This window comes from Poecilia formosa, unplaced genomic scaffold (assembly GCF_000485575.1).
Source record: "Poecilia formosa unplaced genomic scaffold, Poecilia_formosa-5.1.2 Scaffold28, whole genome shotgun sequence".
Classification (NCBI taxonomy): domain Eukaryota; kingdom Metazoa; phylum Chordata; class Actinopteri; order Cyprinodontiformes; family Poeciliidae; genus Poecilia; species Poecilia formosa.
Window position 1 is genome coordinate 1,944,846 of NW_006799967.1, and position 18,969 is coordinate 1,963,814.

At 40.9% G+C, this 18,969-nt stretch overlaps 1 protein-coding gene across 1 annotated transcript; it reads right to left on the reverse strand.

Annotated features, from left to right (window-relative positions):
* Positions 1-430: 430 nt before the first annotated feature.
* Positions 431-13,281, reverse strand: enc1 (ectodermal-neural cortex 1). The gene is made up of 3 exons (XM_007548873.2): positions 12,970-13,281; positions 5,159-6,974; positions 431-2,629 (listed from the first exon to the last, which is right to left on the reverse strand). Exon 2 carries the CDS (start codon positions 6,966-6,968, stop codon positions 5,193-5,195), a length of 1,776 nt encoding a protein of 591 aa, XP_007548935.1. The 5' UTR covers positions 6,969-6,974; positions 12,970-13,281; the 3' UTR covers positions 431-2,629; positions 5,159-5,192.
* Between the last annotated feature and the right edge of the window lie 5,688 nt (positions 13,282-18,969).

Genomic DNA, 18,969 nt, shown 5'->3' on the forward strand with positions numbered 1-18,969 from the left:
GAGAAATGTCCTTATCTGATTGGTTGGGTTGGAGTCTCTTAATTCAGTGGCTGGATGTGGTGGACGTTACAGAGCCACAATGGTCCCCACACAAGTCTTCAAATTCACAATGGGAGGAATTTTGTGAATGGCCGAAGGAGGGCTGAGCGGCACTTTACAGGGGGCTGGTTTCCACTGGATGTGAATGGAAAGTGAGATGTGTGGGGGTCTTAAAGGAAGAAGATCTGAAACAAAATACACCAATTCCACCAAGACAGAACCTTTTACAATGTGAATGAATTTGACAATGCAACTGCAACATGTTCAGGTCACCTAGACAGACAGACAAAAACATTGAGAAGATGTTAGCGGATATGTTAAGACTTTTGTTGCTGCTGTTTTTGTTTGTTTTGTTTTTTTTGGTTTGCAGAAACTTGCTTCGCTGAATGTGTTTTTTTTTTGTTTTGTTTTTTTTTTTTTAAATGGTGAAAAGCACTGCGGTGTCTGCCCTTAACATTACACAGCATTCAGAGCCAAATTCAAACAGCTAACGGGACCACAGGTTCACTCTCAGGGAGCCAAGTTGGCACGTGTCACACAGCCTCTGCTGTCCTTGGGACAGCTGCAAACACTGCCAAATTCTCAACCATGTCGAGGTCAATCTGTCATCGTGCCATCCTATCTTTTCTTTTGGGCTTTCATTATTAGCAAGATATGAAGGTTGGGTTTTTTTGTTTTTTTTCTTTCTTCAATTTAGCCCTGTATTGGTCTAGATTTGAGCTGGTGCAAGCTTCTACCCACAATTTCAGAAAAGGTGTCAGATTATCCAGTTGCTTTGATATTTAAAGGAATAGCAACGTTAGAAAGTGCTGCTAAACAATACGATTAAAGAATAAGAATGCTGTCTATAATTTTAATTTACTGATATGCAGATTCTTGCGTACTCGTTGAAAAATGTACGTTAAATACATAAAAGTCACTGTTTTCCCTGTGACTGAAGGGCAGGAGGCTAGCCTGCAGCCCGCTGCTTAGCAGAGACGCCAATCGCAGCTTTCAAATGATAATTTTAACATTTCGACAGACGAGACAAAAAAATTCAAAACTGCCAAATTTGTCTTTGTGTTAGCAGGTAGGTGGAGGTGGGTATTAGCCTTTTCGAGCAAGCTGACCTTCAGCGTGCGCTGCAGCTGGTGCGATACGCTGGGATTTTATTATAGGGCCTTTAAAACAAAGAAAGGGAGAAAAAAATTGGGATTTCTTTGTTTTGTTTTTTTGCGGTTTTCTAATCAAAACCTTCGTATGTTGGAAGTTGATCCCAGTTTCCAGCATATTCCCTAGTGAATGCTCCATCTTACGGTTAGCAACTCTTTCTATGATTTAAGTCTCTTTCTTTTTAAGCCACTTGAAAAGAAGTGAACAGCGAAGCTACGTCTTGGAAAAAAGCAAGTTTCTCCTGGCAAAGACTGAAATGTGCAAAAGGCAGCTCACTGAGACCAAATAAAACACAACACTTGGCCATGCACGACATAACCCAAACGTACATTCACATCTGAATGCAGGCAGAACAGAAATAAATAGGATTAAACATATTAACATGACACAGTATACCAGTACCATATAAATTAAGACTACACTGCAGCAAGTTCAAGAAGAAACTGATTTTTTTCAAAAAAGGATAATAAATTCAGCTTTTCGTGTTAAGGTGACAAGACTTTTTGAGGAGTACATGCCAGTTTTCACTGAACCACTGTGAGAGAACATGCTCGAAAAAAAGGGCTCCGGCGGTGAATCGGCAGGCGAGCTGGCAGGTCCGTCGGGAGAAAACGATGTTTTACAGCGTCGCTGCAGAATCCAAACACGGGCGTTAACGCGTCGGCGACAAACGCCGGACACGTAAGGCCGCGACCTCCAGGCACACGCAAATCCCACCGATCCGCCTCATGAGTGGCAGCGACAGGAAAGTTTTTGTAAGAGAAAAGCGCAAATGTTCTTTTTTTTTTCTGGGTCTGAAGCATAAATTAGAAGCTGTTAACAGTTTGAAAACAAACAAAAAAAAAATCAAAAACGGGGAAGATTTGCTCCTTCATTTTTCCTTGTATGAGTCAGATATTCAGTCAAAATCCATTGATTTTGTTCTTTTTCAGTCAAACCAAAGCATTTGTCATGCTATTTATATATATATATATATATATGTGTGTGTGTGCGTGCATGTGTGTGTGTGTGTGTATATATCTATAATTTTTTTGTCATAGAGAAAACTTCACAGATCGTCACAAGCCTGTTATGACTACATATGAAGAATGCAGCTTTTCATGATATGTTTGCAGCACTCCTATGGCAGCATGAAAGCACAATGTGCACACAGGTCAGAGTCTGTGCCTCGAAGAGCAAGCGTCGGTCAGTGCGGTGTCTCGGAGCAAGATGTCCGCCTTCCTCAACGAACCTTTGGGTTCTCTGCTCCTGCGTGTTTGTCTTTTTTGTTTAGCTTCTTTCTCTGTTTTTTTGTTTTGTTTTTGTTTTTACATTTTTTGCAACACCAAGATGAATGCGGGGCATTTGTACATCGCTGCTTGGCGTCTCTTTTTGGAGAAAGAGAATGTGTGCTTCTTCGTGGTTAGGAGACTGGCAGATGACGCGAAACCGGGGAGATCTGAGGAGAGAGAAGAAAGACTCATTAAAGAGGCCAATAAAACAAACGAGGAGGAGGAAAAGTATAGTAAAAGCAACAAAAAGTAAAAGGATCAGATTTACAGATAACCTGAAAATATGTCTTTTCAAAGAACTGCAGTGGGGCAAAGAGTATCTCTTTGACTTAATTTGTGCTGCGAGACACAGAAAGTGGCTTTTTATTCACATCCTCTGATCTACAGCGGTTGAAACAGCGGCCTTGAGGTGCACTGTGGTTTTACAGGAGATAAAACCCAAGGGAAGTGATTAATTTCACTGCATGTTACATTACAATACATTGTAGTGTGTCTAGCATTATTTTCTGCCAAACTTCCACCAACTCTGTTTCCTGTGAATCATCTGGCTGGCATCCAGCTCCTCATCTCCTTCTGAGCCAACATCACTTCACGCTAACCGTGTTTTACCGTTGGTTTCATTTTGCTCTTTCCATTTTTAAAGAATTTATTTATTATGCACCTTATATTGACAGCTCATCTTGATGGCTATCGTGGCTAAAATGTATTTGTATAAATCTCTCTAATAGTGGCACTTAAAAAATATAAATTAAGATTGACTGAGTATGTTATATATAACATTTCCTTAGCCTAAAACTTGAATAAACAATAGCTACAGAAGAAAGTAAAGAACTAGTTTCACCTGCACGTCTCGGATAAACAGAAAGAAAATGTTGGGATGCAATTTCAACAAATGAAAGATGCAAATTGAACTAAAAACAATTTATAACAACAGTAGCCATGTTGGATTTATAGGTTGAGGTTAGGGAGAAACTTCTGACTTTTACAGCTTCAGAGTACTTTCTGTAGAAATCATAACCATAGATTGACATTGGCAGCCAGTTTATATCCTACCTTCACTTAACAACATGTCATAGTTTTTTGTTTTTTTTTTATAATGAGCATTCATTTTATTTATTTGCCCTGTCCTCAGTTATATAAGGTAGTAGAACACTATTATTTTCCTGGATTTCATGATTCCATCCGTCTCCACTACACGATTTCTAAGAGACAAATCTAGAAAGGAGAAACTCACAAAGTTTGTTATTGTTCTTCTGGGAAAAAACTCAGAGCATTTCTTACTTTTTTCTTTCTTTCTCTCTCCTAGCTACAATCTCCTTCTGTGAGGTCCAAACATACTTCCTTTTTCCTTTCATTCCTAAGCACTCAGCCTTTTTTTCCATTCCTCCTCACTTCTTCTATTCACCACGTTCAGTGAGCGGACTTTGTCAGTTGCCATGACAGGAAGGCTCACAGAGAAACAAGTTCTCAATGAAATTAGCAGCAGGATCTTTCACTTCGCTGGATTCTGTGTTGCTCTGGCTTACAGTTAGCTTGAACCTCCCATCTCATCTGTCCCTTTCGAAGATGAGTCGCTCGAAATAAGGGGGGGATAATGAGTTCTAGAAAATGTTTCATCCCAAGAAGGGAAGGAACATTACAACGCAGGAGCGGCGGAGCTGTTCTGAGCTGTCTCCGAACATTATCAGAGGGAAGGCGCGCAGAGTTACAAGAATGAGGAGTCTCTCCACTTTCTTCTTGTTTAACTCTCAGGAGCCGAGGCCTGTCAAGGCATTAGGAAAAATTAAAAAATATGAAGAAAAATTGCTTGCACAGCTTCTTACTGTGTGGGGGCATTGGTCTGGGAATTGTGCAAACATAAAGATGAGGAATGTGAGCTCACTACCCATGCTCCACATACGTCTGGCCTGCTTATCGTCAGAGCCGGAGTGCTTGGGTTAGAATGAGGTCATCTAAAGAGCAGACAAAACGGTAAATCTTCAGAGTAAAATAACTACTATCAAGGATGATGTGTGTGTGTGTGATTGAGTTGTGAAGGATGGGGTTTATGCCTGCAAGCTCTCCAGCTCCCCTTCCTCGCTTCCCCTGCTGTCGCTTCTCTCAGTCACCTATTCTTGTAGCTGATGATAAACGGCTTCCGATGTGAGCTGCAAGCTACCTCCCTCTTTTGCAATGTAAAGACCACAGCTTCCCCCGCCGCCCCTATCAAAGGTGCGGGGCCTGAAGGGGTGTGGGGGAACTGAGATTGGATTAGCGACAGCAGGGTTTTGAAGCTCGGTGATGTGTGGTACAGCTAATTTGCGGATCCTTTTTTTCTTCTGAGAGTTTCTCCCCCACGGGAGCTATAAAGGTATCCAATTCTCTTTCAGTTACCCTTTCTGTCCTTCGGCCTTTCCAAACAGTCACATACCTCACTTAACTGAAGCACCGAAGCACTTAACAGGTCTACCAACTTTACTCTTGATCTTGTTTTACTAACACAACCCCAGCCTCTTGCACATTCTGAAACAGGCACAAGGAAAAGGGTCCGACCTAAAGCATTGGCATCAACTCAACATTTTGAAACATAAGGATTGAAAGGCCCTTTCTTATTGTAACTCTTGATAGTATTAATTAAACTTACTGGTTGTCTAGGGAGCCTAAATTAAATCTCAGGGGGTTAAAATGCTTAGTAGAGTCTAAGACACGGCTCTTACCTAATGGAGAAGGTACAGGTCAACGGTTCAGGATTCAAGCTGGTAGATGTTTCCAGGTGCTGACAAAGGCAGTAGGGATGAGCGAGTACGGAACAGTTGTGATGCTGTTCCATGCATCGAGTGTGGGGTCGTAGCAGTCCAGAGTTTTACACCGCTGTGTACCAAAGTACCCGCCCACCACGTACAGTTTGTTTCCCGATGCCACAGCCTGGCAGCTCATCCGCTTGGCCGTCACGTCCCCCACTTTAGTCCACTGGTAGTTCTCGCTGCTGAACTTGTAAGCCGAGCAGGCTGAGAATTCGGTGTCCCCGCCCATGACAAATATTTGGTTCCCCAGCACGGCAGCAGCGGTATAACGCCACGGCTGTGGGCAGGATGCCGGGACAGTCCATCGGTTTTCCTGCGGATCGTAGCACTGCACCTTGGGCAGTTTGTCGTGGGTGACGCTGGTTCCGCCGAAGGCAAACAACTTGAGTTTCACGCTGACCACTGCCGCGTTGCTCACACCCTCTCTGAGAGGTGCCACCATGGTCCACTTGTTTGCCACTGGGTCAAACTGTTCCACTTGTTTGAGCGACACGGACGGCGAGGCCGGGAGACAGCCCGTCGCCGCGGTGTGTCCTCCGACAACATATAGGCAGTGTTTCAGCTCCGCGGAGCCATGGCCAAACCTGGCAATGAGCATAGGTGCTGCTTTGGACCATTCCTCGTGCACAGTGTCGTAGACCCATACGTCTTTGGAAACGCCATTCTCTGATCCTCTCCCGCCTGTGATGTACACCTTACAGCCAATGGCACAGGCGCTGAACTCCTTCCTGGGACTGGGGATGTCGGCCTTCGGGATTATCTCTTTGGCTTTCTGGTCTACTAGGTACAATTTGTCACACATGAATGTCTGTCCGCCAAGCAGGAAAAGGGCATGGCTGGTTTTTCTAGGTCGAGCACACGGGCTGTTGACCACGCCATCATTCTGGAGGATCTTCAGCTTGCAACGAATAGCTTCATCAACCAGTTCTTTGCTTTTGGCCTGATCATTAATCAGCTCTTCTGTTGAAACATTCTCCATTAGAAAGATGGCAGGCAGTAAGGCGAGACGAACCGTTCTCAGAAGTTCTGGGAGGTAGCAGTGCCTCTTTTCTAGGTCATAGTTAATCCAATTAAGGGCAGCTTCATAAACCAGTCTCTCATCTTCTGTCTCCAGCTCCTCGTGTGACAAAAGCTGCACTACCATATCTTTGGGCAATTGGAGAAAGTCCTCTGTCTTGCAAATGGCAGGGAAGTTGCTTAGACACATGCCCCAGGAGAGCTCTGACAGCTTCGTACACTGGTGGGCGTCAGACAGCAACAGCATGCCAAGACAGTTGGACGGATGAAGGTTTCTCTCCAGGAATTCGGCGCAGGCATCACGGATGTCCTGAAACTCCAACATGTCCCCAGCCTCCAGCAGCGACTCTGCATTCTCCTCGTTGATCACCACCCGTGATGAGTATGCGTAGTCGAGCAGCAGCTCTAAAACCTCCGGGTGGATCGAGTCTCGGAAGTCGACCTCACTGGCCTGGCTCTCCCTCAGACCGCCACTGAACATGGCCTCGAAGTAGCGGCTGCATGCGGCCAGCACAGCGCGGTGGCAGGGGAAGGAACGGCTGCCCGCGTGGAGGAGGACGTCTGTAAAGAGCCTCTGCTGCCGTAGAGAGTTGAGGTGCATGAGGACACTGTCGGCATAGGAGGATTTGTGGAAAAGGTAGATGTTCATGGAGCCGGTGCTGGCTCGGGATTTCCGGTTCTCATGGACACACACTGACATTTTCATTGAATCCTGAAAAAAAAGAAAATCTCCCATGAATGCAACATATTTAAAATCTATAAGAACAGATATAAAACACATTCTCTTTTACTATAATACATTTTAGGCAAGTCTTAATCTTTTAAATCATGTATTTATATTTCTTGTGGCTATAAACTTTGGAAAAATATTACTAGAGAAGATTCTCTTCAAAGTTAGTCATAAAAAAACAGATTAATCAGCTAGTAAAATAGGCCTAATTTGCCTCACAAATATAATTCTCAGCAGTGAATGCTGCACATGCAAACACTAGGAGGTTGATGTTTCAGTATTGAATCGTTCACTGCTAGTGTCGATAAAAGGATGAGAAAACATGCACATTCTGGAAAAGGGAAAACAAAACTCCATCAGGAATAGAGACAGCATCATGTACACAGTGTGTCCTTGGCCAAGGACATAGCAACTGTATTCTCTAAAAAATATTAGACCTTTATCTCTGAGCATTTCTTAAGAGAAAACTTCATAACATGCAAGTTTGTTTTTCAAAGAAAAATGTGAGCTTACATCTTCATCGTGATCACCCTCACTCACAGCATGCTTTCATTCCCTCCAATTATTTAGCAATGGCAACTGCCTCCTGCCTTGTGGTCTCTCTGCATGGCAACCAAGTCCCAGTGTGAGCTTGTAAATCCACATAAAAAAAAACATCCACATTCCGTGTCTGCCCTAAAATCCACACTCCTCAATAAATTTCACACAATCTTATGCACACTATTGCATGTAATACATAAGCTCTAAAGTCGTCCTTGCCGAGCTTCAAGTGGATCCAGCTTGCTTGTTGTTTCCTTATTGGCAGCAAGCAGCTGCAGTGTGCGGTCGGCTCCCAACCTTCCAGTTACCGGGAATTCCAAGGATTCCAAACATTGGAGGCAAAAGGCCCTTGCAAACATCCATAAAAACCTTTTCTAAACACCTGTGAGGCATGATGCATTTCTCCCTCTGCGCTCCAGTTTTCTGTTTACTTGACTGAAAATGTGAATGCCCTCTGAACCCTTTTTTAAAAATTCAGTTTTACTGTGAAAAATATGTGGTGTTATTTTTTTTAACGCATTAAGATGACATTACAATTTTTCACTTTGCATAAGTCATACAATAAGAATAAGGATGCTTTAAATTTAATACAAACATAGAGCCTTTATTTTTAACATGACAGTATTTACATATTAACCAGCGCTATGATGATTTTGATATGTTTCCTTGTTCAGTTACAGGTGTAGTCCATCATATGTAAATAAAGAGTTAAAGGAATGATTCAGGAGTTTTGAAACAAGGTTTTGTTGAAGGTTCATAAGAAGTTACTATCTCTCCTGGCATCTTCATTTAAAATAAATCATATTTGTTGATCCTGCAAGCTAAAAAGCTAATGGATAGCCATGTGAAAGTCCTTCTACCATCTCAAAACATGCCAAATATTAATAAAGTTATGGAAGGTAATACATATCTATGAGCCTTTAAACCGTAGTGTTGCTTGCAATGACAGTTGTTTACACCAAAGAAAATGATTATTTACACAGGAAATGGATGTTGGAGGTAGTGTGCCACCAAAAATCTTCCAAAATGAAACGCTTACTGAGAATGAAACATCAAAGTAATGACACGGATGTCTGACTGAAGTTCTCCAGGTTCAACTTTTTGCCAACATGTTCCTCCATTTTTTACCTAAAAATTATTTTTTACCTTCCATGTTAATTAAGAATTTTAATGAATTGTTGAGATAAAAAGGTGATAAAATACTAAAAAATAACAGAAAATCTTTAATTAGAGGGGCACAGAATGTAATGCTGGTAGGTATGAATGGACATATATGCAACAGTTGGCTTTACTCTGACCAAAATACTTGCACGTTTCACCACAGAAGACTATTGGTGGTGAACCAAAACCTACCTTCATTTGTCTTGAAAATAATCATTCTATTTTATGAAAAATAGTGCAATCATGAAGATAAAACCATGTTTGTATAGCTTACTATGACTGTTTTGAGATTGGAGCTTAATAAATGTGGCAAATATTTGCTTTAATTTTGGCTCCTTTCCACCTTGCAGTTAGCTTTAGCCTCCAGGACCAGTTAAACTGGACTTACACTGAATGAAGATGCAAACAGGCAAACCATTACAGGCAAACCTTTGTAATGTCTAATATTTTACTGTCTATAGCATTTTTTAACAGATCCTTGACTGGAAAAATCCTGAACTATCCCTTTAAGTTCTGTTAGAGGGCAGATGTTTTACCAACCTGTCGGTGGTGAGGGACTTTACATTCGAAAAAGATTTGAGTTCAAAAGACCTCGTTTGTCAAAAGAGATTCCTGCCGAACTGAAGTACAGAGAGGCGAGGGGACAGTTTCCAATTTCCATAAGTTGCATCATGCGCTTAAGAATCCTCAGAATGCAGTCTTGTGAGGAGGGAAATCAAGTGTGAAGCCTGTAGGTGCAAATGCAAGAGCAGCAAGGATTTGTGAAGAGCACTGTCACTTCTACCTTTGGCTTTAGGTCTCTGTGAATTCTGAAGGAATCGCTTTGAACTCCAGCTTTGATGTTCATGACGCACAAAGAAGTAATTCTTAGCGTTTGGCTGCAAGCGTTATTCCTTAGCCACAGCTCGTCAGTTTCTTTATATTCATCCTGTCGCTCTTTTCATTAACGCGTGAAGCACTTTCTGAACTTTTCAGATCACGGTCGTGTGCTGGCCTCACATGCTCGCTCCGTGATTTTCATCGGGTCGATTTACCTAACAAACCTTTGGTTTCATGCTGAACTCAAATGACTTGCGAAACCAAATTAGGGAGCCTTCCCAACGGCTTGGTAAACCGACTCGCTTTGGTGTGTGTTTGTGTGCGTCTCGCACAGGGAGCACCAGCATTATTTGTCAGCAGTTTATGAAACATAAAACCAACTGCTAACTTCGCTCAACAGGCTTTATTGCATTCCAGCAGAGACATGACCGGGGCACACGTCATCTCCTGGAATCAGCGATTATTGGAATATCCTCGCCTGGTCTCTCAAGTGCAGGTGCCACCTCCTACACACACACACACACACACGCACACACACACACACACACACTCACACACGCACGCATACATGTGCACACTCCGTCTCTGCTTCTCTAATTGGAAGTTGTAAGTAGCTTTGATTTGAGTAAGTGAACCTAATAAGTCCGAGACTTAATTAGAGAGGTTCTGCTTATGCTATTAATTAGCATTTTAATAAATGCAACCATCTATAGTTCCCGTCGGAAGCAGAGAAACGACTTCAGCAGGAACACAGCTGCAGCTCATATGATTAACTGAACAATGATGATTAATGACGATAAAGGTAAAAGATTCCAGTATGAACATCTTAAACTATACAAGAAATTCTGCAGTAGATTATAATTTTTCCCCCTATCTAGTCATAAAAGCTGTCACTTTGGTGTTCGGGCTTTTCTTATTATTTTGTTCATCTTTTCGGTCCCAGTGCAAACATTGATTTGTGTTTTAGGCCAGTGTTTTATGGTTTTCTGTCCTATTACGATCACTCTTCGTGTAACTGTGATTGTGTTTTTATGATTTTTTTTTTTTTAAATTTGCTTTATATTGGTGCCGTAGTTATGAAAGCTAGGTTTGTCTCATTGTCATTTTGAATCTTTTTCATACGCTTTATGGCTATGTTTTCCATTTCTGATCATTTTTTGCTATATTTTATAATTTTCCTTATTCAGGCCACAAAGGGCTTCTATGGGATGATCTTGGGGTAATTTATTGTGATATGTTTTTATCATCTAAAGCACTCTGAATTGTCTTGTGGCTGAAATGTACTACGCAAATAAAAATGACTTGACATAAACTTTAATTTTGCATATATTTATGTCTATTTGAGCATATTTAAATTTTCTTTAATGTTATCCTTGATGTGTCTTTTTTCTAGTATAGCAGATATATTTAGCTTTATATGCCCCCAATATATCACATGTCAAATGAAAGTAGAGCTAGTGATCACACTGAAAGTGAGAAAAAAAACAACTGAGAATCTGCATCACTAATAAACCCAAACAGACGCAGTGGTAAAATCTAAATGTCAGCATCGTGGCATTTTGACTAAATGACCTTTAGCTTCAGTATCTCGCTTTTAATTTCCACTGCGCAGTAAATTTCTCTACGAGCTGACCTCATCGCGGCTTAAAACTTTAGAACATCTTCACAACGACAAAATGCGACATGGCCTTTTTCTCAGAAATGCTAGCAATCTAATCTGCTGTCCAAATGTTTGTTTGTTTGTTCGAGTCAAAGAATTTCAAAATGTTCTTGTTTTAATATTCCTACTGTAATCTCTATGCATGACGTCCAGTTCTGTGTAAGATCCAGAGGACATGTTTTGTATCAAACGATCTGCGGACCATGCGCTGACTTGAAAAGTGATTCGTAGGTGCAACAGTAGAAATTTAGCCCTACACAGACTGTCCGCACCGTAAAACATAGCAGCGGTGGCAGTGTCATGCTGTGGGGATGCTTTTCTTCAGTGGATACAGGGAAAACTCTGAATGTTGACAGTGGGTAGACACAAAGGGGGTGCGTACAAATAAAAGGCAAACTTTATGGACAATTGAAAAAAATATTGCAAAAACCACACTGTGCCACACTGTCCTGATGCATCACCATGATATCTTGCTGAAATACATTAAAATTTGAGGTCGTTCCCAGATGAAGATTTACAGGATTTGCTCTGCTTACATGGCATGTTATTAGGATCCCATCACCTTCACCGGCCAAAGCTCACCTTGTTAGGAACATGCTGTACGCACTACGCAGAAGTTAGGCTCAGCCTGACAGACTTCTCTAACAAGAACCAACTACTGTAATCTGAGCAGCAGCATCTCCGCTGACTTGTCTCTCTGTTGTTGTTTAGGGAGGTATAACGAGACCGCTCTGGAAGGAGGAAAATTCCTCTAAAACGTTAGGTGTGCGTTTGCAAGTATGAGGAAGTGATGCTTTTCCATTGTTATTTCATTCTGCAATGTAATGAGTCCTTTCATTTTGACTGCATGACTGAGTTTGTGAATCATCTCTTGTGTGTGCCTCTACCTGGGAAAAAGCACCAACATTTCTTATTGTTCATGCTTTAAAATGTGAGAGTCCGCATCCGGAATGCAGTCTTTTCAATACTTGAGGAGTTTTGATGAGCATTTTTTACCCTGTTTTCTATTGTTTTGTTTTGTTTTCTCCCTTTTGAGTTTAACATAACACACATTTCCAGGATTCGTACACAATGAAAGTAGCTCGCTGGGCTATGAGACGGATGAGAGGCAAAATGCTATCCTCATCCTTTTCAAAAGAAACCAGATCCAACAGACGCACAGCCAGACTATGTGCCACATGCAGAAAGAAATACAAGAATGGGAAGGGGAAGAGAGAGAGAGAGAGAGAGAGAGAGAGAGAGAGAGAGAGAGGGAGAAAAAAAAGGTCTGGCTGCAGTCTGGTGGAAATCATTGCCAGGTGCTCACAGTCAACCATGGACACGGGAAGAGAGAGGGATGGGGAGGGAGACAACTTCAAAAGTAAACACCAGGCTTATGTGGACTTAGCTCCGAGCATCTGCCGAGCGAGACGCACAACAAAGACCGCAGACGTGCAGCGGCAGCAGGGAACGATCTAAAAACCCTCAAACAGACTCCGATTCATTGGCTGCATATACATACAGCCTCGTCCAAGCTGCTGCGATACATATAATAATAATTAAAGAAAAATGACAAAGGAGCGCAAAACAACTTACGCCACCAGCAAAGAGGAAGAAATCCAGAGGGGGGAAAAAAGGGGGAAACGCAAAATGCAAACAATAAAAGCAATATTGACATAATGAGAATATCAACAATTCGCTTCCATTAACCCTGATGCGCTCGACCCGGACCGCTCCCCTTTCACTGTGCAACTTTAAATTCGTAAGTCAGTGGGGGGAAAATAAAGCGTATGTGGAGAAATTGTTTGTCGTTTTTACCTCTTTGGGTGAAAGAAGGACTTCAGTCGTGCCCGACGGGTCGCTCGAGCATGCCACTCGTGAGAGAGCCACGATGCAAAGCCGTATGCGCTCGCGCGGAGTGGATGGGGGGACTCCTTTGGTTATCTCCGAGCAAATGGGTCGCAAGAAGAGCCGCTCTCTGGCTAATACGCGGACTGGTCCTTGGGTCTGGTTGTATGCGGTGGAGAAGAGGTGAATAATAAGAGGAGAAGCTGTTTGGAGGCGTTCCTCCAGCTCCAGCTCTGCTCCGCTCCTCTTCGTCGCTCCTCCGCCTGCGCTTCCACTGAAATCAATGGGTGTGTTTACAGCTAGAGGACCGGGGTGTCTATGGCAAGCCGTTTCCATATTTAATCGAAGAACCGCGACTGTTTCTTGCCAGGTTATACAGAGCAGTAATACAATTGCCATTTTTCAGAATAACACTCTTACTAAAGATGACACCTTGTTACGTTATAACGCTACGCTACTGCAAATTAAAAAATATGAGGTTTGAACGTAACCCCAGTCCTATTAGTGTGTTGCACTGCAACATATCAAATGTGACCTTTGACCTACAAGAACTGCTTTCAATTTATCCTTGTTGGGCCTTTAAATCGAGTCATAATATGTTGTTATCCTAGATGATGTTCACGAATCTCCCAAATATATAAACATATATGCTTTCAGGCCTCCAACAAGTATAATGTTAAAACAGAAATGTCTTTCAATTTGTTTCTTGTGTAAGTTGTCTCATATTACTAATTTATAAATTCAGAAAGCTTTTAATGTCCTCGAAAAATTAACTCAAACCTAGATCTTGTTTGGGATTTTTTGTAACTGTGTGTGAGAAAACAACCCGTTACATAATCATTAATATGATATTTTTACTGACTTTGTTGTCTGTTTGTCTAAAGAATGGAGTTTGGAAGTTAAAAAGCACTTTTAGAAATCAATAATTAAAACAATGGCTGTATTTATGGATATTAACAAAGAAATTAATTAATATCTTATTTAATACTTTTCTAATTTCAAGTAATTTCAACTTATTATACATTTTCATATTTGAGAGATCAATAAAAAAAATTATCCTACTCAAAATTTTAACCAGAATGGATTAAAGTTTTCCACAACGACAATGTTATTATTGTCATTTCATTTTGAAAATGACACAATGCAACAGAGATCTGTATTAAGCTGTAGATATTCAAGAAATAGTTTTTATTTAGTTATCAAAAATGTTAATTGTGAATACGTAGAGTGCTACGAATATCTGAAACGTTCAATTTTACCGAAATAATTGGTTTGTTGATGACTGCTCCATTGCCAGCGCCACCTAGTAAATCTAAAATTGGCTTGCCATACATGAGAGACGGTGAGGGGAGGATCAGCTCGTCGGTCTCAGCGCACGAAACGGAGAGAAGAGAGAGACAAAGAGAGAGGAGCTCGCATGCATAGAGATGGGACGGAGAGGTTGTCTCACAAGGCGGCAGCAACAAGAAACAGAAAGTAATTAAATTAAATAGCTCACTTTTTAGATCCAATGCATCCAATGTTAGTGGAGAAAATGATTAGAGTTTCAAACTAAAAGCAGCTCACCATGGTAACCTAATATCGAGTAAAAAATACCAGTTTAAAACGGTGTTTGCTCCAGAACATATATGAAAAATGTATAACATCATCCAATACCTTTCATTTAGAGAAGAAAGACAACAAATATACTCAAATATACCTGAATTTTGTTGCAGAGGTACGTGTAAACATTAGAAGAACATCAGGATCTTTCATATTTCTTCTTCTTCTTCTTCTTCTTCTTCTTCTTCTTCTTCTTCTTCTTTTAATTAGACTTAAATTTCAAATGTCCCACTTTACTTAACACATTCCTGACAGTTTGTCATGGCTTTTAAATTTGGAGCAACACCCCAAAATTATTCATGGCCCCCTTCTGGGCAGACCATTCAAGGCTCGCTGGTGGCACCCCTGGACTTTTGGGGGTGGAGTGACCCCCTGCCAGTGGGTCAACAGATTAACCCCGTTTTTTGTCAGGTTTACCCTCTTTAGGGCCTTTTTTTTTTTTCAATTTATAAGCACAGAGGAACTCTTGGGAAACAATCATTCATTGGTGAAGTTAGACCTGGGGGGACCAAAACTCATATGTATCAATAAGCTGCTCCTCACTGGTGACATAGGTGTTTCATTTTGAAACTACTTTGCAATTCAGGTATCTGTAACATTGGAATAGTTCCTCGTATGGTCCAGCACTCAGAATAGATCCCAGACATGAGAATCCAGTGTCGACGTTAACTACAGGGACATATTTTCAGAACTTATAATCTCTAGGTGACTCCGAGTGCAAAGTTCAATCCCATAGGATTATAAAATCATTATGGTTTCTTCACTGGGGCTCCCGGAAACGCAGGGTCCAATTTTATCCCTTGCGTCGTCTTAACGTGAGTCATGTCTGTGGTCTTCGCTGGCTGTGACCAAACTCTTCGTTGGACCCTTAAGGCGGTGATGCCACTGTTTTGTTTGCTTTCATCTGCTCTGAGCTTGTGATGTGGTGATCGCAGGGCCTTCCCTTCCCATCAGCCGTGTGTGACGTCACCGGTGCACCATTACTGCAAACAACACGTTAAATGACGACTCCAGCTTCATTAGGAGCACCGTTGAAAGTGCTGTAAACAGGACCATAATGTGCCGTTAAACCCTAAGCATTTACATGTAGCAAGAGGGACACCTAGTGGACGAAATAGTAAAAAAATAATAATAAAAATAATGAAAATGAAGGAGGTAAATGAAAAACGTTTGGTTTTCCTACCAAATTGTCCTCTTTTACTTTGTCCAACCTGCTCACAGTGTTTTAGAAAACAACAACCAATGGTGTTTTATTTGTTTATCATCTTTAAACTGATGTGCTTTGTCAAAAAAAAAAAAAAAGTCAATGATAAAGCGTAAATGTTACAAAATAAATGTGTAAAATTCAGTGGGTTATTACTGGTGATCCTAAAAGGGGCCTAATCACAGAAATAGCCCAAGTAGGGAGGGTGTATATGTTGGTCAAATCAATATATTAAATAAAAAAGTTTTCCAAGCAGAGGAGAAAGAAATTACCCTGAACGTGCCAGCCCTAAAATGATGCACTACGCTGCGGGGACACTTTTCTTCAAAAGGGTCGGGGGAAGCAGGGCAGAGATGATAGAAAGATGAATTAGAAGCTGTGTATTCATGTTTTGGAACGGCCTATTCAAAGTCCAGAGTCAAATGTCAAAGGGCATTTTGTGCCAAAGTCTGAATTACTTGCCATGGAATCAGAATGGAGGTATCTTGCAGTCTTGTACCGTTAAAAGTTGTGACATGATGACAGTCAAAGGTAGAACATAGAACAACATGCAGAACAATCCACATTGCAACAGTTATGAAGAGATATTAGATGTTTAGTACTGCATAGAGTGGCAGAAAGTAGTGAAAAAAGTAACCAAAACAGAAGAAAAATATGTTATGATGATACAAAATGACATTTTTAGAGTTTTTTTGAGGGGGGGGCGGGGACATGACAATAACTACACAATAAACACAGCCACCTTGTCAGGAATCCTGGGTTTTATACGCTTTACGCTATTGGATGTCAAACCGCAGCTTGTATCTGAATGAAGTAATAAAAAAACCCCGTCAATACTCTTATACATTAGCCCTCGTAACTGGACTAAGCTGATTTGACTAAGCTCTTTTGTGTGACCATGACAAACAAACACACTGTTACCTGTCTTACGAGAGATGCCAGAGATGAATAATGAGTGAAGAGTGGGTGGGTAAGCAGTCATGGCCGAGATGCTTGACTCAAAACAGAAGGGAGCTGGTGTTGCCTCACCTTGATGCTGAAAGATAAAAATGTAAAAACCAGTTGGACGTGTTGAAAGCGTTTGCAGTAAAGAGAGACTGGCTTCTTCCCTGATTAGGAGGTATGGGAACGCCGCAGTTCTTTAGTTGGCATCTTTCTTTCTCAGAATAGCTTTAATTTCTGCTGGTATAGACCGTGCACCACATCGGATCTGTTGGAGGGCAGTCAGTCTGAGCCCACCCGACAGCTGGTACCACTTATGCTGTCAGCATTGTTTCCACAGATCACTCAGGAGTAAGCGATTATTCCTCATCTGGCGTAGTCAGAGGTCGGCGGTAAGCGGGAGCCACGATGTCCCTTTGTCATTTCTGGAGGAAAGACCTGCCTGAAGGGCGTGCTGGCCTCCAGAACTTATATCTGACCTGCGGGAAAGGATTTCCAGCAGCTTCTTCACACACTGTGTCGAAGTGCATTAAAGCAGTATAAACTCATCACGATATCCGAATGTATGTTTCAGCTGTTGCTTTTATTTTATTTCATTCTTTTTCAAAGATAAAATGTGGGAGAATCAATGTGGCAACTGCCTTTATAGACACAGCCATTAAAGACTGTGATGTAAACAGAAGAGGAGGAGTGCACTGCCTGGGCTTTGTTCTGAGAGGAAGTCAGGCGCCCTTTGTGTTATTATACGGAAAGCCGTATGTGTCCTGTTTTGAACTTTAGCTGAAAACCACACAGCGTTTTATTCTCGGAAAGACTGAACCAAAATGTTCTCAGTAAGAGCTGCATGTTTTAAGCTGCTGGTTTACAACATGCGGATTATTCTCAGCTGTAATGTTACCGTCAGCCACCTAGTGGCCATTGGTTGACTTCAGCCATCACTTCTCTTAGCTCCGTGTGCCAAAAGAAGTAAACAGTATTGGATTTGTACACATTTGAACTCTTAAATAACCAAACATCAGAATTTATTTGTGATTATTCTTCTTATTACCCATCATATAATAATACAAAATAATAAGATTACTGAACAAATTTGTCCACTACATTGTACAGAATTTTACAAAACAAAATATAATAATAATAATAATAATAATAATAATAATAATAATAATAATAATGTTGGCCAAAAGTAATAAACAACTAAGAAATTGCTTAAAACACAGTGGTAATAAACAAATACCTCCGCAGTTTTTTAATCTAGCATAGCAGTTTTACAAATATTTTTTGTGAAGTCAGTGTTTTGCTTTTGGTGGCAAACTACAAGTTTCATTCCCTTTTAAGGAAAACTGATTATCCCCCTCAAAAAAATATAAAAAATGTGAAAAAAAAAATAAAATCTTATAATAGACATTATAAACGAGTCCTACAGCGTTTGTGGCTCCAAACAACTTTGCCAAGCTAGAGCGAAGGCAAAAATGATTCTTTGGGTTGTAAAAGTTGCTGACCTCTGGTTCATCCCATAAAATCCAACCTTAGAATTTCAAGGGTTTGGAATCCTTTGCAACTCCACTGTAAAAACAGTCAAAGAATAGTTGTTTTTTTCCCTCATGCTGTCCTCAGGAAAAGTAGTGTAATGACTATTAAATTATTAAAGTTTTTTAAAGTGAACTGTACCGTGACAACAAAGCAAACAGGCCTGTTCTGACGGCCTCACTGCAGTCCACCCTGTTCTACAGGAAACTGGTGCTGCAGCAGATTCTGTAAACCTGCATTCAGGCTCTGTACCTCTGTACATGAATGGAGCCTAAATGTAACCATGTATACACGCAATAACAAAGATTAATGTGTAACTTTTAATCAACACCTACATCTGCTCTGACCTACTTACTCAGCTGCATGTCAAAGTTTACAAAAGAAAAACATCTGATCATGAGTGACAACCAGATGGTTGTGTTTAAGAAATATGTCACCACACTTCACTTCTTAGTTCTGACTTTCTTTTAATATTCCACAAGCACTGTGTTAAATAAATAAACACCGGATTAAAAAAAAAGAAGAAAAACTATGCACAAAAGTTCACACTTTAAACAAGATCAAAAAAGGGGGAAAAAACGTTTTGCTATTTTAGAGAAATTCAGCTACAAATTTCTGTTTGAATCATCAAATTCTTATGAAAACCACTAAGCGTTTAATTCTTTTATTAAAAATTCTTCAGGTTTCGCAGG